The 22,065-nt window shown below is 39.4% G+C and overlaps 1 protein-coding gene across 2 annotated transcripts in view; it reads right to left on the bottom strand.

The window, feature by feature from the left end:
* Positions 1-22,065, bottom strand: part of IL6ST (interleukin 6 cytokine family signal transducer) — a 36,565-nt gene continuing 14,500 nt past the window's right edge. Inside the window, exons 7-16 of one of the 2 annotated variants that reach the window (XM_056324679.1) lie at positions 18,813-18,972; positions 15,250-15,332; positions 13,852-14,071; positions 12,673-12,849; positions 12,021-12,122; positions 11,354-11,500; positions 10,267-10,407; positions 8,929-9,025; positions 6,926-7,007; positions 1-6,095 (exon numbers count right to left, since the gene is read on the bottom strand). In XM_056324679.1, the coding sequence (XP_056180654.1) occupies positions 5,370-6,095; positions 6,926-7,007; positions 8,929-9,025; positions 10,267-10,407; positions 11,354-11,500; positions 12,021-12,122; positions 12,673-12,849; positions 13,852-14,071; positions 15,250-15,332; positions 18,813-18,972 (1,935 nt within the window). In that variant the 3' untranslated portion in view covers positions 1-5,369. Of the gene's footprint in view, positions 6,096-6,157; positions 6,245-6,925; positions 7,008-8,928; positions 9,026-10,266; positions 10,408-11,353; positions 11,501-12,020; positions 12,123-12,672; positions 12,850-13,851; positions 14,072-15,249; positions 15,333-18,812; positions 18,973-22,065 lie in introns of those variants that run through there. The other variant, XM_056324680.1, reaches the window with a different exon arrangement.

The following is a 22,065-nucleotide window of genomic DNA, read 5'->3' as shown; positions in this document are numbered from 1 at the left end:
AAGTATGGAATTTTGTTTTCTTTTCATATATTATGTACTAGACAAATGCAACATTCAGGCTCAGTTGGGTAACAGACGAAGACATTCAAAACTGACCATGAAGTAAATTGTAGAAAGCAGAGTTTATATGACAATAAACATGCAGGTTGCAAAAGAATCAAGATAGAGTACTGGTATTAAAACACATTTCCATACAGAGACAGCTTATGCAGCATTTACAAGTTTAACCTCTGGCTAGAGTATACAAGCCCTTTAAAGCTGGCATTCAAATCACCAGTAGGTTAATCAGCCATACCTACTTTAAGTACATAGCAAAATTTGACTCAATGTTTACATTCACTAGCCATCCAATCCAGCATCAAGGCACTTTCCTTGTTAGTATGTCTATCCCCATGTCCCACGCCTCCGCTTACCCAGATGCATGTATCAGCACAGCAACATTCGGTGACCAGTAACTTAAAGATCGCAGATTCCTCAACCCCAACCGTATCAAAGTGTCAGGCTATATGTGATACTGTAAACAAGACTGGCGTGTTAAAAAAACATGGCAAGTTGACTGGATCCATTAAAGAATGTGCTTTGATATGAAGAAAAGCAATAGAAGTTACCAGTTTCAGCACTGCAGACAACACTCGTCTACTGTGCCTGCAGTTGTTGGAGAACAGCTGATGAGTGGTGCAGAAGATGCTTCGGTCCGAGTAGGAGGACGTGGAGCTTTCCAGCTGTCTGTCGACAGTTGTGCCAAATGTGTTTTTCATCTATTGTTACAGAAGTGTGCTTCTGCAGAGTATCAGTGACTTTATTGCATATATCCCCTTCAAGGTTGTCCTTGCAAATAAAGGCAAGTACTGGCTAAGGCTGCATTCTGGGAGGCACTTACTGCCCACCCTCTCTCGGCACTAAAATTAAGAGAGGGGGGAAGTGGACAATTGTTGAGATCTGGCCCTTTGTTGGTAATTTTAAATGTGTTTGTATCAGATCTTGTGGCCTTAAAAATGCATCCTTGTGCATTAAGTCAGCACTGCTTTCATTTTTAGGAATGGCTCAGATTGCACAAGTGCTACAAAGGAAACAACAGTGAAAGCAAACACACATATGCATTTCAGCTTCATCTTTCTTACCTGATCCTTTCACTTTTAAGAAAAAGAAATAGGAAATTCTGAGTCCAATGCCAGATACTTAATTTTACTGTTCTCCAGACTTTTGCACTTAAACCTCCACTTTGCCAGTTTTCTTGATCAAGAGCTAAGCTGAAGACTCTGCAGTTGGCTGTAATTCCCAAATGGCTGTTTTGTGACAAGACTCAACATTTTTGTTATAAACTGCTTCCAAATAACATTAAGAGTAATGCTTGGAATTTAAAATAGCTATATGTATCCATCCTAGCAAACAGACAAGAGGTTACAGGGTATTAATGAAGTTTTACAGTCTATCAGTCAGGAGAACTTTTTGACATAGTTAATATATCCAAATAACAGTTAAACTTAGTTGTAACAACTGCCTCAGGGAAAATAAACCAGTATATTTAGTCCCATTTAATGCAGATAAATTACAATTTAGAATGTGTATATCCTGGAGTGGAGCTGACTATCAACAATTTGATAGTCTTTGGGGTTTCAGATCCCACTAAGAAGTCAATACCATATCAGCATATATCGATGTGGGTCTTGGGTATTCAGACCTGGCACTAATTAAACAAGTTCAGTTACTGAAGTTCAATCAGCATGGTGATTACCACACACTGGGCATACTAATGTAAGTTTTAACCATCTGGTGGTGCTCATGATTTACAGTCAAAGCTAAAGCTGCAAACCCCAACCCAGGCCACAGGCCTTCTCATGTGCTCAAGAACAGGATTCAGCCCTCATATGAAAACTACTTCCTCCTCTCAGGGCCAAAGTTTTTTCCAGTCCTGATAACTTGAATTTTGCTAGGCTGCTGTAGCACAGATAGGCACATGCCTGTCACAAACACTCCACAACAGTTTAAATTCTGCTGTGCTTTGTGCTGCCAGGTTTAAGGCTTAACAGGCAGTTTAGTTTATTATAGTAGGGCACATGGAACATAATCCCAGGACTTTCGCTACAGTTTAATAAGAGGATATTCCCAGACTATCCACCTTGAAAGTATGCCACCACACCCCAGAAACAACCCCTGTTCCAAAAGAACCACAACAGAACTACAAGGATAAATATATTCACTTTCTTGTGAACAGAGCAGTTAGCCAGCCTGCATTTCAGACATGTTTCAAACATGGTAATACAGGAAAAATACTGTGTATTTCTACTAGCCTCCCTTTTCTGCCAAGAAAGTAACAAGGTCTTTAAAAATATTCTCCTACCCCTACCTGAAAAATTCCATTCCAGAAAATCAAGATGGACATGAAAGTGTCAATACTTAAGTGTGATTTTATTTTAATAATGCCTTTATTAATTTTGTAAAGTGCACCATAATAATTGGCTGGGGGGATGGGGAGAGAAAGCTTTTTTAATTACTATCTTAGGGCCAAGTTCAGAGAATTTCAGTGGATTGCTATAATTACATTACAGACACTCTAAAAACCTGTAGGCAACTATTTGATACAATTGGATTGTTATGATCCAAAGTATAAAACTGTTAAACTCTGAACACTGCATGATACAGTATTTGGCACATAGGTTTATTAACAAGCTGTAAACCTGTTACTTACTTGTATTGTGACTTCTACAAGCTGTTCACCCCTCAGTATCTCCTGCTCAGTCTTTAGTATTTTAGCCCTAGATAAATGCACAAGCCTGAAAGAATATAATTCTGCCCGATAGACAGAAGTCTCCCTAGGATACTCTCCTGTATGATTCTGTGAGAGTTCATTAACACTAGCTCATAAACAACAAAGAAAGATGCCATTAAGTGACAGGCAAGAACTCCCGATTTGCAGAGACCTTTAAAAATGAGAATCTCTTGACACTAAAGTTGGAAATGGTCCATGATTAACACCAACTGAGAAGAACATGCCTTCCCTTCACACAACTGAAAGGCAAATAGCAACTTCAGGAATAACTCAAGCTGTCCCTCACATATGATGTATGCTATCAAAAGTTATTGTTACTAGATCACAAAAACATTTTTTAAAAAAAAATCATCAGCATGTTTTTGAAAACATCCAGGCCTCTGAAGCAATGTTCAGACTAAGTAGCCAGGTTGTGGCTCACAATACTTCAAAGATGAGCAGGAGGTGGATTAGATGCATGTGGCTGCAGGTTAGTTCTAATAAGCACACACACTGCTCAACAACAACTTTCCCTTTTACTTGTGGTTTCTACAGTCCGCATGAAGTTTGCATAGAGAAGGTGAACCATCCCCCAATAAAGTAACTGCTATTATTTTCTAAGAGGAATTCCAAGAAATGCTCATTCAACCTCTGAGAAAATGGAAGATGGTCTCTGCTATCTCATGACAGCATAGTTTTCATCATGCCCTTGTCTTCTGCAAGGGTGTTTGAAAGTGCTGAGGTGGAATAGGGAAAAAAGGAAGTGGACTGGTTTGAAGAAAGGTTTAGTTATAGTAAGCTACAACATAGCTTTTTAGTTTAAAAAAGAGCCCAGATCCAAAAAAACATTGTTGAGGGAAAGGAACCATGGAATACTGAAATGTTATTAAAGATTCTGCATTCTTCCTCTGCTTTAAGTAGTCCAGACTCCCAAGAGGTAATCTTATGAACTCACTCCAGCATTGAATTTCTTTGTAATAAAAGCAGAAGACAAATTTGTGTGAATATTTATACATAAACTTGTCCTTCCATGCAAGCTGGCAGACAAGGACAAGGGAAGTTGAAATGATACTGACACCTGCCTTTCCAGGGCCTTTAGCAAGTGCTTTGCAGAACAGTAGCACTAGAGATTCCAGCACACAAGCTTACACATGGTATTAAATACATAGCTCTTTTGCCGAAGGAGAAATAAAACCCTTGTTTTATTCTCACACCACAGCATTTAGTGTCTTGAATTAAGGTTTTCTTAGTGTCAAATTAAAAAGCTGACTAGACTAATGTTGTTAAAAAAATTAAAATCTACAAGAGTGCCATCAAATTTCTATTTATGATTGGAGAAGGGGTTTATTTTAATGTAATTTCATTTTTCTTTAAATTTTTTCTTGGGAAGAAGTCTGAAAGATATGTATCTTCTTTAATAAAATGCAAACTGTGTGAAGAGGGAAGAAGTGAGAGATAAAATTCCTTACTTTTTTCCTGAAATCCATGTGTTATATGTGGCTCATGATTGCTAATAGATACACACTACCAATAACATTCAAATTCAGGGTAGAGGTTTTGTTTTTTTCCTTCTGAGAGCTTCAATGATAATAATAATAAATGCTTTGTTTTCTACTGCTTTCAGTTTCAAGGTCCTGCAGCATTAGCAGTGAGGTTACAGCACACTAATCACTGTAGTCAATCAGGAAGAAGGTCATATTCCCTTTCTCCTGACCAGTTAGAAAAATGTTAAAAACTTACAGCTTCTAACTTGCCTCTCAAGCCATCTACAGCAAAGGTGCACTTATTAAACAAAGGCAGTTTTTATGACCAGAGAGGTACAGTATAATCAGACAGTAATTTGGGTACAAAGCCTTTAAACGACTCTCAATCTGTGTTTCCATCTGGATTTTTGAACTTCTGAAAATGAGACTGAACTGCTGTGTCAAGCTGCAAGGCACATTTTTAGGCCAAATTATTATCTAATTCATGTGCACACATATCTAAATGTAGGCAGAATATCAATTATTATAGTAGCATTCAGAGTCAAGCAATCATTGTATTTTCTTATTTGCAGACCATAGTATGTTCTATTTAATTTTTATAATTTTTCAACAGGGATGAACATGATTTGCATGGCTGGTAAGCTGGAAACTGAGACACTGGGCCAAGTCAAAATTCAGAAAGTGAATCAAGCTACTGAAAAGTCCATGACAAGTATTCTTCCATGTTAGAATACTAAGCTTCAGTCTTACTTTAGCACAAAGATGCTCCAAGCAGCTAAAGCTGGCTTTTTAGGCTTGTACACTGTCACAAATCAGAACTTTTCTTCTAGGAGGTCTATCAGCTGATGTGATAATTGAAACTTGCCATTTTCAATCATGTAAATCTGTTACAAGACACAAAAACCCCAGCTATCCAGACAAAAGATTTTATGTAGTGCGTAAATCAGTCTCCAGTAGGTCTGGACTGCAAATTTTCCACAAAAACAGAGTCCTTGTTGTACTCTGTCAAATTACTCTTCACTTAATTTCAGTATTTCAATCTGCATTCAGATAAAAATACCTAGCTTAGTTTATCAGAGACACAGGAGAAAGTGTGAACAGGCACTAATGAAGGCCTAAACACAACCAGTCTTCTCTCACTGAGGCATATAGCCTCCTTGTCTCACAGTCTGTGGGAGGTAACTTTTTGGCATTTCATCAGCTGATGGTGGATTCCCTTCCACTGTTTCAGGTCTCACAGTTTGTCCTTCAGTACTTGTCTGTAAAATATCTGATAGAGCAGCTTCCTGGGTACTTTTATCCAGCCCAAGGCCCAACGGCTGTGAACTCTGACCCAAGATCTGCAGTTGTGCAAATCCAACAAGATCCCCCTCATTAGCAGAAGTAATTTGCTTTGTTCTTTCAAAGCATGGCCTGTCTGTGTTGGTTTCATCCTGACCACCATTCTGTTTAAAATACTGCTGCCTCTGTGTTGTACTGTCACCTCCTCCCGTGTGATCCTCTGACCTCTCTTCTGAATCTAGCAGTGGCTGAGTTGACTCAGACCTTGAAAAGACTTGTACAGGTGTTTGGTCTCTGTAGCCATTAAGTACTACAGTTGAATACTGTACAGTGCTTGAAGTGTTTTGTGTAGTTTCACCTTCATCACTGTCAGAGACGCTTTGCCTAGGAGAAGACATGCATGAGGATCCTCCAATACCACTGCTGTGCCCTTCTGAAGTACTTTTTTCCTTTTTAAGCAAGTCAAAGGGTTTCAGATCTTGTTCTGAAAAAGACTTCTTGTCATCAGCTTCTATTTCTACGACGCTTACATCTGTAAAGCTGCCTTCTGGGTACATCTGATCTTTGGAACTAAAGTTATGCTGGAAGAAAGAGATAGATGTTGCCCAAGAGGAAGTTTATGTTAAAAATCAAAACCCCCATCAAATATCTGAACTTTTATTCTATAATTGTATTGAGTTTCTTCATATACATTTTCTTCTTACTAAGTCTGGCAGTATCTCCAAAGCATCTGTTAGAAAATGAAGGATGTAGCTATGTTTCCAATACAAAGTCTTAATTATGCAGCTATTCTAAAGGCATAGTAGGTGCGCAAGTTTTGCTCTAATTATTTTTACGACCTGTAAACATAGAACCATTTGTTGTGCAGCACAGGAACAATCTATGTTGAGAGCTACACATACATTACTTCCAATAATGTATTCAGTCAGAGCTTTTATTCATACAACTCAGCCACAATTTATCAAACAGAATTTGCTATGTCATTCACCCCACATGGGGCATGTATTTTGCTGCCACCTCATCCATGAGGAACTCTTAGAGCTTTCTCTCATTCACGACAACTACGCAAACAAGTAATTTCAGGGTTTTAAGAAAGGGAATCATGAATTCTGTTTACTTAATCGTGATTTCCTATGAATGAGTAAAATAATTAGGACTTGACCCTCCTAACCAGTAAACTGAATATAATTCACAATGTTAAAGCCTGCTCTATGCTGTGAACTTCCTATGGGCCACGTATTTTTAACACTGAATGTAATAATGCAATAACATTTTCTAACCATATCGTATCACAGTCATGAAACTTAACATCCAGGGTTATTTTTCCTTGAAATGTGTGCTAGAAAACACAAGACTCCCACTGGTTAGTTTATTTGAAACCTTGTGGACTAGGAAGAAAGACGAGTATTACCTTAGCTGGAACTTGAGGAGACCACTGAGCAATATTACTCTTGGATGGATCAGGGACAATAGGCCAGATATGCTTTTTAATTCTGTAAAGGATTAAAAAAAGGAATAAAATTACAAGCTGCAGTCCCAGAATTCCTATGTTGATAGGAAGTAGGGCATAATCCAGTACACCACTCCCTTAGACAGTAATTTTGCAAGAATATTTATTTCCAAATAGGAATGCTTCCCGCTATGCTTTACATCTTTGTAGGAAGTTGTACTAGTTAGCAGAACACAGCACTGCACTTAACTCCTCCACACATTAGATGTGGCCATCCAACACTGAGGCAAACGAACAAACAGTAATGTTTAGTGAGGGATTTTCAAATTTATAGCACTCTATAATCTACAGAACAATTTTTTAGGTAAAGTCAGATGCATGTCAGTATAAAAAAAAAAATACACTGCTGCTTCTTTAAGATAACTATGAGTATCACAGTTGCCAGTATCTAATAATTTTGGTTGGAAAAGACTTTTAAGGTCATCAGGTCCAATTGTTAACCCAAGACTGCCAAGTCCATCACTAAATCATGTCCTCAAGTGCCACATCTACACACCTTTTAAATACTTCTAAGGATGGTGACTCAACTACTTCCCTGGGCAGCCTGTACCAATACTTGACCACCCTTTTGGTGAAGAAATTTTTCCTAATCTCCAATCTAAAACTCCCCTGGTGCAACTTGAGGCCATTCCCTCTTGTCCTATCCCTTCTTATCTGGGAGAAGAGACTACCTCCACCTGCCTACAATGTCCTGTCAGGTAGCTGTAGAGAGTGATGAGGTCTCCTCCGAGTCTACTTTTCTCCAGGCTTAACAACCCCAGTTCCCTCAGCCAGTCCCCATAAGACTTGTCCTCCAGACCTTTCAGCAGCTTCATCTTCCTTCTCTGTGCACAGTCCAGCATCAAAATGTGTCTCTTGCAGTGAGGGGCCCAAAACTGAACACAAGATTCGACATGTAGCCTCATCAGTGCCCAGTGCAGGGGGACAATCCCTTCCCCAGCCCTGCTGGCCACACAGTTCCTGACACAAGCCAGGATGGTGTTGGCCTCCTTAGCAACTTGGGTACACTGCTGGGTCATATTCAGCCAGAACATGGAATCTAAGCCAACCTCAGAGCTAGAAATAAAGTGAAAATATTTGAAGAAAAACTTGCTTGTTTTTTTTTAACTATGAACTCTTAAGTTTAAGAATGTAATGATTGTTATTCAACCATAGAAGTTTCTGTAGATAAATCACCTCCAATCAAACAAACTTTGAAACTGATGCATCTATCCTGCTCTTTATGAACAGGCTCCAACAACAGATCCCCTGTAGGAGAACTCTGAAGAACCCTGCAAGATAGCTGACTGAGGACTTTGGAGAAGTGCTACACCTTGGCCAAGGAAAACACTTCAGCACTAAGCTCTCAGCTAAAGCCCTATGGGGTAGAAGGAACAGGAGGCAGAATGTTTTCCCGCAGATAGTAAAAAGGCACAGAGTTTGACTGAGGTTATGCAAGGTAGATAAATAAGAGGTCTGCCTAATTTTTTTGGCTGTAAAGCTTGAAGTTTGCTAACACTGTAATTAAGTAGCTCAAACACAGCCAGCAAAAATCTGCTGTGCTTCACACTAGGGACATCATTCTGCTCTTATAATATGACTAAGAAAACACAGACAGTATATCCTGATCAAAACCTAACAAGCCTAACCCTGACCGCTCTAGCAAGAACAGCAAGAATGTTCTTGCAGGATTAAGTCATGGAATGTTTAGTTTGTGTGCTAATTGTTTACAGTAAGAAATTAGTATCAGAAGAGGTCCCGATTTCTCAAGGAAACAAAAGTGTTATCACCAATCAATGTGTGTATGTTTTACCTTCTTTTTCTGATCTAACTGCAAACTATTTAGTTTTTTTGTATTGAATTATTGCCATCTATTATGCTCAGAAATATCAGAAGCCTAAGAGAAAGACTTCATTAATACTTACAAGTCACGTTTGTTGAAGCAAAACAAAACTCCAAGGAGCACAATCAACAGGAATGCTAGACACACAGGTACAACTATGGCTTCAATTTCTCCTTTCCCTGAAGAAAGAGAGAAGCCGTTATAGCCCACTTCAGCATTTAAGGAACTCAGCAGCATCACACATTTCCAAAGGGACAGGGAGAATCTGAAACTGAATACACATGCAGCATGGAAGTCTTAAGCTTCACCTTCAAAAGAACCTTTTCATCATTTGAAAAGAACTTGTTGGTGAAAACATGAAACGCTCTGTCTCAGCAATCTAATGCCTTGCATCAACAAAAAACATAGGCTGCCCTAGAAGCTGCAACACTGACAAAGCAAGTAATTTTACAGTTTGGACAGATATGACAATAACATCTATGTGAATTCATCTGTGGTCCAGGTGTTTCAGAGCCTTACTGGCTGCTGTAACGTCAACAGTCAAGTAAGTAATGCAAGCGAAGTCACACATCATCCATCAGCTTATTCTGTACATAAAAATATCCTGTGCAAACACTTCAGGTTGCATTACTGTTATGTATTCCTTCCAATGTTATACATATTCTTAAGTAAACCTTACAGAATGTTTAGGGAAGAGTAACACCATACAGGAAAAAAAACAACAATACCCCTGCTAAATGTAAAGTGCTTTCCACAGCTAAGTTCAGTTAATGTTGCCCTTACATTTATATGCCAGCTTGAGAGAGGGCTTCCTGTTTGTAACTCTTCAAAATGAGTCTCTGTAGAGAACTGTAGCAAACTAATGATATGAATGAGAATGTGGAACCTCAGGAAGTGGTGTAAGAAATGGCATGTGCTGACTGCCACATAGATTAGCAGGTGAAGATTCCAGAACACATGTGCAGCTTCTCAGGACACTTCTCAGGACAGCAGATCCCAATCACCCTTCAGATTAGAACAGTCTCTGGGCTCTTTAAGAGCAGGGTAGGAGCCATCAGACACCAGAAGAGAAGACAAGGGCACTGACTAAATGCTAATGACTCACACAGGGCTAGGCAAAAGAATACTATAACCTAAAGCATACAAAACACACATCCAAACACAGCATGTCTGCCAACACAGAAGAGCAATCCAGGAGACCTGCAGAAGACAGTTCATCCTCTGTACAATCAGAAGAAACCCTGACTAAGCTACCTCTGAGTACCAAACAAACTACCTGGATATTACACACCTTGTGAACATGATTGCAACTGAAAAATTTTTCTTTTACATTAAAATCATCTTCCCCTCCATCACATCTTGCAGAGCCTTGCTATGCAGTTGCAACACTACTTCTACTAATTATGCCACTCTTCCTTACCAAATTTTTGTGTAGTAAATGTAAAATCAGGACCACTCCTGCCTCCTTCATCTGTATATGCCATCATCCGCACAGTATACAGTGTGTCACTGGTAAGAGAAGAAAGGGTATACTCTGTCTTGGAAGGATCCACTGTCACAGCTAAAGAGAGGAAAAAAATTATATTAGTCTTCTGTACAATTTATTAGGTCTCCAAAAACACAACAGCATTAGGTCATCGTATCTTCAGATGTGCAAGACAGTTTCAGTAAAATGCATGGCTGTATGGAAAATACAGCAGAGACTACAAACTTGTACAACAAATGCTGGGATTCATTTGTTTCTGTTCAAGTGTTTGAATTTACTCTCCTTCTTGATGATATTTTATGTGTACACATCCTGTGCAGTTCCCCCTGCTTTGTAGAATGTAGCTACAAACTAAACTAGTAATAAAGCTGAGGCTCAAAGGTCTCTAATAAGCACAATACATGGTGAACTAGAAATACCTAGTTATTAGTTAGAAAAAAATTGTTATCAAGAAATAACAAGTAGTAGGGGGCTCCTCCAATTTAAAGAAATCTAAAAAAAACCCCCAACTTCTGAGAGTGTTAGCTCCCTGTCTTATGCCAGCAGGTCATACCACACAGAACTAAAATGCACTTCAAACAAGGTGTTTTGCATCAGTAATGTACTGATTTAGAGAGCCAGGAGGATTAAAATCCACCTACACCACCCCCTTTTCTTTCCAAGTTTTTATCATAGTTAAATGTAGGTAACTCCTTTACATCTTGAATGGTCTAGCTTCATCTTCCTATACCACCATCTCACCCTGTATTTAGATAGAAAGATGGGAGCACAAGCCCTTCAAATCAGCTTTCAGAAACTAAACTCAGTACCCTGTTACACACAGACTAAATGGGCTGAATTCTTTCTTAGGGATTTATCTGTTTGGTGTGGAGGAGAGCTACACCTCAGACACCAGCTTTATGTCATCAGAACAAACTGTCAGCCACACTCAATTCTGTACCTTTTTTTCCAGTAACACATATTAGGAACGAGACAGGTGGAATACTTCAATGCCACAAACCAATTCTCTGCCTTCCATTACCTGTTTCATTTCCATCGATAGTTTTGTAAAAAATAGTGTAACTTCTGATAAATCCATTTTGTTCATCCACTGTGAGATGGTTCCATGTCAACACAGCTTCAGCTTTTCCTACTTTTTTTGTCTGAACGGTTGGTCCTTTTGAAGGACCTGTAATGACAGATGAAGATTAGTTTGTTGGGCACCCTTACACCCACAGAAGCAGTTAATAAACGAGCACTGAATTCCTACTGCATAAAAATTTCAAGGGAATAGCTGCTAGCTCATCTGCAAAGCATTGTTGTCAGACAACATAGCAACTCCAGATGTTTTAAAAAAAGGAAAAAACTAATCAGCAGATCACATGAAATCTTCAAGTTAATTAGTCTTTGCTTTATACTTGAAATTTAAAATGTCAGCATAGTAATATTATTAAACCAATAAAATAACAAAATCACACCAAATTATCTGATAAAGATTGGAAAAAGGGAGTTAGCCACAGACATCTGCTTAAATCCTAACTGATGTAAATAAGCAGAATAGATGTTAATAGATGAGACAAGATCAATTATGTCAGATGACCCTAAAGCGTAGGTCCAGTTCTCATTACATAGTCCACATTAAAGCAAAGGTCTTAATTTTTAGTCAATAGATTAGTTTATGTGCTCCAAGATGACTGTTTTATACTTACGAGCCTGCTGAAGATAAGCCTTCACAGACTGTCCACTTCCCTGACCATCAGCATATAAAGGGTACACAGTTATCAAGTAACACTTGAACGGCTTTATACCACCTAATAAAAACAATTTAAAATTTATTGTTTCACAGACAGCGAAATTCCTCACCACCCTTCTCATTTACTTCAGATACGGGATTCTGGATTTTGATTTATTAGAGGCACTTTTATTTAATGCAGCTGACTATCTTTCTGGAGCTCATTGATATACTGCTCCAAAATATTAACTAAATGAACAATAAACCTGTAAAGCTGATCCAGTCTCATTGTTTGAACTGAAAGATGGATCAAAGAATTTGATTTTGAAAGCACTTAGTCTTTTTACTACTTTAATGGTTTCCAAGAATGAGAAGACTAAAACCAAAACATAGATAAACCCCTTGCTGTTACATAATGTAAATGTCAAACCACAGATTAGATAGTTTTGTATTTGATAAAAACATACAGACTTCCACACTCATGATAAACCAAGAGATGCCCTCAGCGTTATCCCAGATTCCTGTCCTACAGTAAAATTCTAGTCCGCATGAGATGTTCCTTACTTTGAGAATAATACTTGGGTTATTAGTGTGTTCTACAAATATTTGTAGATTTACGAGCCAAATACCTTTTAAGTATGTTTCTTGAACGCTTCCTGGTTCGGTCTGCCATTCTATGATGCAGTCTGAGCTGTTGGACACCAGACACCATTCAATCACATATTTAAGAACGTAACTGTTAGGAGCAGTCCACTCTACCCACAACTTGCCATCTTTAGGTAGTGTTCTAACATTCTTCACTGGAGCTGCAATGACAGAAAACAGAATAGTAATAAATATTGCAGTTCTTCCCCTAGGTATTCATAATAATAGTTATTTGTCAAATATGGATACTTTGGGGTTATTGTAATGGTGACAATTTGGCAGAATTTAGGTAAATGTAAAAGCCATTTTCTGAAGATCGGAAGCTTATGTCTAAATCTTTTTATCAGGTCCAAAATAAGCATTATTAGGCTATTTAAAAAACTAGAATTAGACTCAGCTTCTCTGCACTCAGAGTAAGCTGCTGTATTGCATTAAAGAGATGCTATGTTTCTTCCAAAAGAAAGGGTCTATTTTAGAGAGCAATCAAACCTTGAGACACTTTAAATTCCCATCCTAATCCTCATACTCACCTACCTTACCTAGTACTTCTGGCTGCAATGCTACTCTGTCTGAAACATACCCTTAATGAGTTCATCCAATAGTTTTAGAATTTGTGGCTCTCCCTTGGTGTTTACACTAAAACGAACATCTGTCCATATGCCTTTTTTTTGCTTCCTATCCTGGTGGTGCTTGGATTGTCTACAAGGAGGCTGTAAGTATGGAGAAACCAGCCTGTAGTTGCTACTGCTGCACAATGAAAAGAACATAAGAAAAATGAACATGAACAGACACTGAAAACCGGCAAGAATGAGACTGAGACAAAAGAAAGGGGCAGGGGAAAAAAAATTCCTGCCTGCATCAGAAAGCAGAACAATGGTGAGATGGCGTATACATAAAGTGAAGGATGCTTGCTTCCCCCACCCCTTGCTTTCTTAAAAAGAAAACAAAAATGCCTACTATGCTGAGAAACAAGGGAATACAGCACACAGTAACTCTAGGCATCAAAAAGAACTTCAAAATAGCACACCTAGCTTCAAATGAAGGTGTGAGTACATAAACCTTTGATGTGGACTCATAATTGAAGTATAATTTAACAACACTGAGTATTTTTTTATAACAAAAGCCATACAGATGTATTTGAAAGATGTTATTAGGACACTAACCTTTTGAATTACTTGCTGGGATAAGTAAAACTGATGGAGGGGATGCCCCAGCTCTGTTATGGGCAATCACAGTCACTTCATAAGTTCCATTCGGCAGCTTTAACGTAAGGTTGGTGGCATTAACATTGTATTTCTCTGGTGGACTGGAAGGAGATGATTTAGCTTTGACAGTCACTTCATACTGCAAGATTACTCCATTGGCTTCAAATGGCTTCAACGGCTATTAGAAACAGAAACACATCTTTGATTATATTGATACTGAACAAATGTGACTGAACCTTTCTTGTCTTTGATGTGTGATTTACAAGTCTGAGAGTGAGACAAGTTACATAGATCAGATAGCTGCGCATTAAAGGGACGTGCAAATAACCCATATTCATTTCTGTAATGTACTAACTTCCAGAACTACTTCTGGTTTAGATCCTCTTTTTCTTGGCTCACAGTCTAATAAAAGCTATTCTGTAAAGATTGCTGAACAAGTGTTGATAAAACCTGAATTTTATGTGACTTTACAACAATGACATAAACAGAATCTCATGTCTTCAGCTGTGTTGAACCCGAATGCAAAACAGCCCAAGTAGTTTTCTTTTAATATACATGGAAAAATACTTGTTTCTGTGTCATTAGATAACACAGAAAATAAAATGTTTCTGTGTAACAGTATTAGTTTTCAGATAACACAAAAGAAAATTGTTGAAACTGTAAAGTAACACCAGTTTTCCAATTCTAAGTTAAATAATGTCAGAAAGGCCACATGGCACACAAGTTACATCAGAAAATGATGCTATATCAATACACATGCAGCTTCACAAAAGCCACCTAGAAACAGGGAAAAAGTAATAAAAACACAGCTAGCTCAAATATAATGAAGTTCATGGACCAAAAGAAAGCAGATGGGGACTGATCATAATTCCATTCACTTTCTCAGCTAGACTAATCAACCAACTAGACACAGAAGCCCACTGCATACAAACAGGCAGTATTTAATGCCTGGTCTCTAGTACAGCTCTAGGCTTAATGGATTTTGCAGCTGGAGTACCCTTATCCAGACAGTGTTACAAAAGTTTTAGGATACTGCAGAAGCCGTAACATGAAGGTTTACTTTATTCACGTGAAAGTTTCCAATTTCACAGACTGCTTGAAGACAGCAAGTCAGGAATCCAGAAGTGAATTCTGTATATTCTGGATCACAGATGTGTGTCAGTTAACTGATGGCCTCTACATCCGTACTTTTAATTTTTCATAAATAATTATAATAGAAATACTAAAGTCACTTCTGTCAATAAAACCTGTACTATCCCAGCTATGTTCTCATGTTTGTTGAGGTAAACTCTGCCCCTTAAAAACCCATGTTCTTAAAAGAATGCTCAACTCCTGCAGTTGAGCATGTTGCTTTACCTTCCACATCAGGTGCACAGTCCAGGAAGCTGGTGAGCAAGATGCATCAATGACCCTCCATATGGGTGGTCCTTTGGATGGTTCTGATGAAACAAACAATGCTTAGTAGTGCAAGTATTTTTTAGTGCATTTGTTTGAATTAAAGTCTTTGACTATCATTAAATGCTCACTGTTTTTTTTTTTATAAAAGCATACACAAAACTCATTTCCTTAGTTCCTCCAAAAAATAATGCTTGGTATGTAAGTGGAACACCTGCATGAAAACACTTCTGATAGGATAAGCAAAACACCAATTCCACTCTAAGTGTACAGTCTGAAAATAACTGAGATTCAACATGCAGAGCATCTGCAACATTGGGCCCAAGAGGACAATGCTGAGTGAGGCACAACCAAACCTACACCATGCAGCCTTGTCCAGAGGTACAGCCCTGTCTGTAGGTATACTGCAAACCTTGCTATGGCTTGTAGCTCCAGCACTCTCCCTACCCCTCAATATCAAGTCACCTAAACCAGAAAAGTGCAGAAGAGTTCACAAGGAATGCCAGAATTCCTCAAGTTTTTATATTCTCTATGATAAAAAGGGTAACGGAACTGCAATACTTTTGTACAGTACTACAACACCTTCTGGCATCAGTACTGTAAAAAATTCAAAGAAGGATTTCTGACCCACTGCAGTTAAGCTCCAAGCAAAGCACTGTTCTAACAATGAAACCTGTATTGGTGTAACTATTTAAAGACATGCATAGAAACACTGCAATAAATAAACTGCTTAAGAAGAGGGCATCTTGGAAGGCACTCAGAAATAGATAGGCTATTACAGTAAGGAGACCAGAACGAGTGCAAGCAGGAAAGACTAAAGTACTTTTAAAAAAGAAGAAGACTAAGAAAAAAAAAAAATAATCAGGCTGACTAAGAAGCTAAACAGGTATCAAAATATTTGCAGTAGGTGGAAGAAGATACCCTACTGGGTATCAAGCACACAACCAGAAGGTCTATTCCTTTGCTCCACATGGAGTAGGATCAGTACAGGCCAGAAACAAAGCCAGTCTTGCAGGCTATCAAAGCAGAAATGGACACAACCAAGCTAAAGCAGTTTGACTCCTCAGAACTCTAGAATAAGAAAAAGAGTTTGTAACTGACAATAGCCAGGTTTCTGAAAAAAAACAAGACATAAAATCCCCACGTTGTTTAATTCTCTTTGAAGTCAGAAATCAGCAAGTGATTCCCAATGCTGCTGCTGCTACTGATGATTCAGGAGGAAACCAACGAGGCTTTTGAAGTCAAAACCCTTTGAGGGTGTTTTAATAATACAAGAGGCCCCAGAAATCAGTGCATATTACTGTAATATACACAGCTGTGCAGCAAACCTGCTCTGATAGATATAAAGACCCTTGGCTTGACCCAGTTCAGATTCAAGAAGATACTAGTTACCTCTTGACCATCTATTAAAGGTGGTTTAGCTCCAGTTCATTTTAAGTGTGCTATTCAGATGAATGACAAGAGGAGAACAGACCAAGGCAAGTTATACATCAAAGCATGGGGCTTTTGTTCGGAGAGCAAATTAAAAGGCCAAATGCATAGGTCTAGATTGTGCAGTGTATACACACTACATGTATTTTTGTTCTGTTAATGGAAAAATGTAACAATCCACAATCTGAGAATAGGATTTTTTGTACTGTAACAAATCTATGGGTGTGATTTTAATGTCAGTGTTCCAAAAAAATATGCTCAGTTATTGTTGTGCAGCTTTCTTTTGTACAAGTTTACAGTTTCTGCAACAATTGCTAAGTCATGAAATGCTGCAAAACAAAACAGCTGAACAAAATAAAAAAATCAGTAACAGGAAATGCTGTAACATACTCAACTAACAGTTTTGGCACAACTCAAGTACAGAGACTGCCTTCTGCCACTAGGAACAAACCTGCAGGACAGCAAGGCCTCTCTAGTGGGGAAATACTGTAATAATTTTCCTGAGCTGTGAAGAGTAACAATTTCATAACACAATGTAGTTACTTTAATGCCACAATGCGTTTCGAGCAATGCATGTGTTTGTGAGCAATCAGAAGGAATCAATGAAGTTAAACACGCTGTGGAATGCAATGGATACAGATCTTAGAAGACAGTGTGTAACAGTCTCAGTGCCACTGTCCTGAAGGAATACAAACGAGTCCCGGGCAACACAGCACACCTGCACAATATACAGTTCAATGGAAACAGACAATGTCTTAACAGCTGACTGGAGCATCCCAAGGAGTTGACAGACCAGCCAAGTTACTGAGCTCGTTGTAGTATAAACATACTTCATGCACTACAGAAACTTTGCAATACTGAGGATTTGTTCCACAAAGTTGACATTTGACTGAGGTTTTAAGCATTTTGCCCCCCTGGCCCGGGCTGGAAACTTAAAGCTTAAATAAGTGATCTCCTATCTTTTGTGTATCTCAAGCAGTAATCTGTTTATACTTTGAAGTTGTATATATCCCGCTTGCATTTTGTGCAAGACTAAACATGATCCAAATACTGCCCCCGAAGAGCTGATGCCTGTAAGAAGTCTTCCTCACGAAATCACAATAGCAGTAATTCAGTGTTCACCCCCTACAGCAAAGGGACAGGATATTACAAGTCCAGATCTACAAGATGACAACTCCAATGGTTATCAAGAAGGGAAACTAAGGGAACAGTGATTTTTGTTATTAAATATAGCCAAAATAAAACAGTTTTCCACACAGACTCAATCCTGCTTGAAGTCAGAAGTTTATATATAGTATTTGCTTTCTTATGCCTCCCAGCAGTGACAACCATATCACTGATGAGCAACAAGACTCGAGGATTACTATGCGCAGAATATTGCAAACAAAGCGGGTACAAGACAGTGAAGGGGCTGCTGTAAGTGACTGACAAGCAAGGAAATGTTACAGATGCAGAATACTTTGGGACAAGTTAAGAGTAAACCAGAGTGTTTTATTTAGATGCTTTAGTGCATAGAAGGCTATACTTCCTATATGCACATGATTTCATATCACTGCTTTACCAAGTTTGTGAAGACATCTATGTACACTGTATGACTAAAATCTTTTATTTCATACTTATTGATGCTTGTTCGCCTATGACTTTCTCTAATGGCCTCCTAAACCAAGTTTTTCATAAACTAAGGCAGTCTGCCTACAAAAACACCCCACAAACCAAAACCCACCAACATTTTCACACAGGCAGAATAGTTTCAGTTACAAAGGATAACTTCAGAACAAGAACACAAGCACAAAGCTTGCATCTCTTCTAAGAGACTTCAAGAACAGAACTTTCTGTGAAGCTTTTCTTCTCTACCTCCTGTTTTAGCTGTTTTCAGGGGCACCTCCAGGATCAGCTTTATGGGAAGCTATTCTCATGCTCCTTGGAATGCATGAGTCAAGTCAGTCAGTACTGGAAGTGACTTAGGAGACCCTTGCTGCATGCATAATCAAACAGCTCAAGTAAGGATACACAGTTTCAGCTGGCTACTGCCAGACTTCTGATGAGTACTTACACATCTGAAAATCAGTACCTCACTTTCATGTATTACTTACGGTCCTCAGTGGTGACCCCAGTTTTCTCTTCACTCCAGTCACTCCAGTAGCCCACTCCATCTTCCTTCATGCAGCGAATTGAAAAGACATACTCTGTGTAGGGTCTGAGCCCTTGAATGCTGAATGAAGTTCTTGGTGAAGCTGTATCTTCAGGAGGAACCTGTAAATGGAAAAAAGACTTCAGAGGCACAGATCAAAAACTGTAAAGCTGAATTCTGTGCTACCACAGCCCCAATACAAGAAGGCTCCCCACTGTATACAGACCCAACAAAAACACAGTTGTTCTCCCCTCTGATTTCCAAAAGCTTTAGTTTTCAACCATGGTTTGGTAAGGGATCAGAGTTGTATTTACCAGGTATACTATGATACACATACTAAAACAGGCAAGCAGCTGTCTCAGCACAACCTCTCATATTCTGTTTTCCTTCTTAATTAGTTTATGTCTACCTCTTCTTCTCCTCATTTAATTCCTCTACTCACTGCTGTAATATCCCATCTCACACCTCAGAACTTTGCTAGTTATCTGTTTGGTTATTGATTGCAAAATACCTGGTGCCAGAAGCCTGCTACCAAGCCAGAGAATCCAGGAACATTGCTTCCACAGATACAGAACAGTGTTATTTAGCTAACATTGAAACAGTTTTACAGTAGTTTATACTTTGGCTAGTAAATCAGTTTATTTTCATAAGCTCTTTCCTTATCTCAGATTAACAACTGAATGCCAGAAAATATTCTTACTGCACATGTATAGAAACAAATGTGTGATGTAAGTAACAGACACAGGAACACACACACAGAGGCTGTGTCACATGTTATTTCACTTGTAATTAGGGTTTTTTCATAGTGAGCAACCCTGCAAGAGGAATGACTGCAGATTAAAACACACATGTGGGACACTCAAGAGGTTAATCTTGAGTGCAAAGAATTGTCATAGTAGTCAAATTTTACCACAGCTAAGCAAGCTCTGATGTCTTAAGAGTTACTATTTCAAAGGTCTTGTGCACATTTTAAGAAGGCAAGACAAATTAAAGGGACTTAGGTTACGTATCAACAGATCCTGAGGTTGCAGTAAGCTGTGCAGGACAGTGCTCTTCAAAATATCAGTACAGGTGACCTCAATTAATTTCTGTATCTAAAGCTCACAGTTCCTCCAAACCAACACACCACATTAGTCACAAGCAGCTGTGTTATGCTACCTGCTTCAAATACCATATTTTGGTAAATCAGAAGCAACAAGTTATGAAATTCAGAATACTTCTGGGCCTCTGTACTGAAACAAAAAATGGGAAGATCTCAAAAAAATGATTCTGGAATACTGCTGCTCTGAGAGAAGGCTTGAAGGCAAAACTGAAGCTGTTGAAAATATGTTCATAGACTGATGCAGAATAAACCCCCCACAACTCCTGATGACATGCACACATTATATTGCACTAAAGGTAAGGCATATTCCTTACTCTTCCAGTTCGCTGACTGCACCAGGTTTAAGGCATGCATGCAGGATAACCATATTTTATTGAATCACACAATCATTTAGGTTGAAAAAATCTTTTAAGATCATCAAGTGCAACTGCAAACCTAACACTACCAAGTCCATCACTAAATCATGTCCCTAAGTGCCATGTCTACACATCTTTTAAATACCTCCAGGGATGGCAACTCAACCACTTCCCTGAGCAGACTGTTCCAATGCTTGACCACCCTTTCAGTGAAGAAATTGTTCTTATTATCCAATCTAAACCTCCCGTGGCACAACTTGAGGCCATTGTCCTCTTGTCCCATGGCTTGTTGGGAAAAGAGACCAACCTGGGAAAAAGAGGCCAATACCCACCTGGCTATGTCCTTTCAGGTTGTTGTAGAGTGATGAGGTCTCCGAGCCACCTTTTCTCCAGGCTAAACAGCTCCAGTAACCTCAACTGCTCCTCACAGGACTTGTTCTCTAGGCCCTTCACCAGCTTTGTTGCCCTTTGGACACACTTCAGCACCTCAACGTCCCTCTTGAAGTGAGTGGTCCAAAGGTGAACACAATACTTGAGGTGCGGCCTCACCAGCGTGAGTACAGGGGGACAATCACTGCCCTACTCCTGCTGGTCACACTTTCTGATACAAGCCAAGATGCGACTGGCCTTCTTGGCCATGCTGTTGGCTCACATTCAACTGGCTGTCAACCAACACCCCCTGCTCCTTCTCTGCCAGGTGACTTTCCAGGCACTTTTCCCAATCCTGTAGTGTTGCATTGGGGTGGTTGTGACCCAGGCAGTACAGCACATTCAAAAAAGTTGCCCAGCACTGTACAGAGTTTGCCCAAGCTTTAAATGACATTTAGATCAATATTTTTGTGTGTGTATCGGAAGAGTAAAGTTCACCATTATGAAAGTTCTAAATGTTTCACGTACAGAATAAACATCAAAAAGAAAATATACTGCAACATGATGAGGAGGACAGCAGAGAAGGCAACAAAGAAAACACAATGTAACTGTACTGTCAGTTGTGCCAAAAGCCCGGCTGATCACAGCATTCATGGATAGGCCAGATAAATTGGGAGGGCGGGGACAAGTGACATTATAGTGCAAGGGTCTGCTACAGGCCACCTGACCAGGAAGACAGAGCAGATGAGTCCTTCTATAGACAGATATGAGTAGCCTCATGCTCACAAGCCCTGGTCCTCATGGGGGACTTCAGCCACTCTGATATCCATTGGAGGGACAACACAGCAGGGCACAGGCAATCAAGGAGGTTCCTGAAGTGCACCGATGGTAGCTTCCTTCTCGAAGTGACAGAAGAGCCATAGGAGGTGCTATGCTGGACCTTTTTCTCACCACAGGGAGGAGCTGGTGGGGAACATGAAGCTCGAGGGCAGCCTTGACTGCAGTGATGATGAAATTATGAGGTTTGAGATCCTTAAGGCAACAAGGAGAGCACACAGCAAGCTCACTACCCTGGACTTCAGGTGGCAGGCTTTGGCCTCTCCAGAGATCTGCTCGGCAAAGAAACATGGGATACAGCCCTGAAGGGAAGAGGGGCATAACAAAGCTGGATAATATTCCAAGATCACCTCCTCCAAGCTCAGGAGCAACACATGCCAACAAAGAGAAAGTTTGGCAAAAATGCCAGGAGGCCTGCATGAATGAACAACAAACTCCTGGACAAGTCAAAGGAAGCCTACAGGGAGTGGAAACAAGGACAGGTAGCTTGGGAGGAATACGGAGAAATTGTCTGAGCAGCCAGGGACTGGGTTAGGAAAGCTAAAGCCCTG

The sequence above is a fragment of the Falco biarmicus genome, chromosome Z (genome assembly GCF_023638135.1).
Source record: "Falco biarmicus isolate bFalBia1 chromosome Z, bFalBia1.pri, whole genome shotgun sequence".
In the NCBI taxonomy this organism is placed as follows: Eukaryota; Metazoa; Chordata; class Aves; order Falconiformes; family Falconidae; genus Falco; species Falco biarmicus.
Note: the sequence above shows the minus strand (reverse complement) of the source record. Positions and strands in the feature narration are given on the sequence as shown.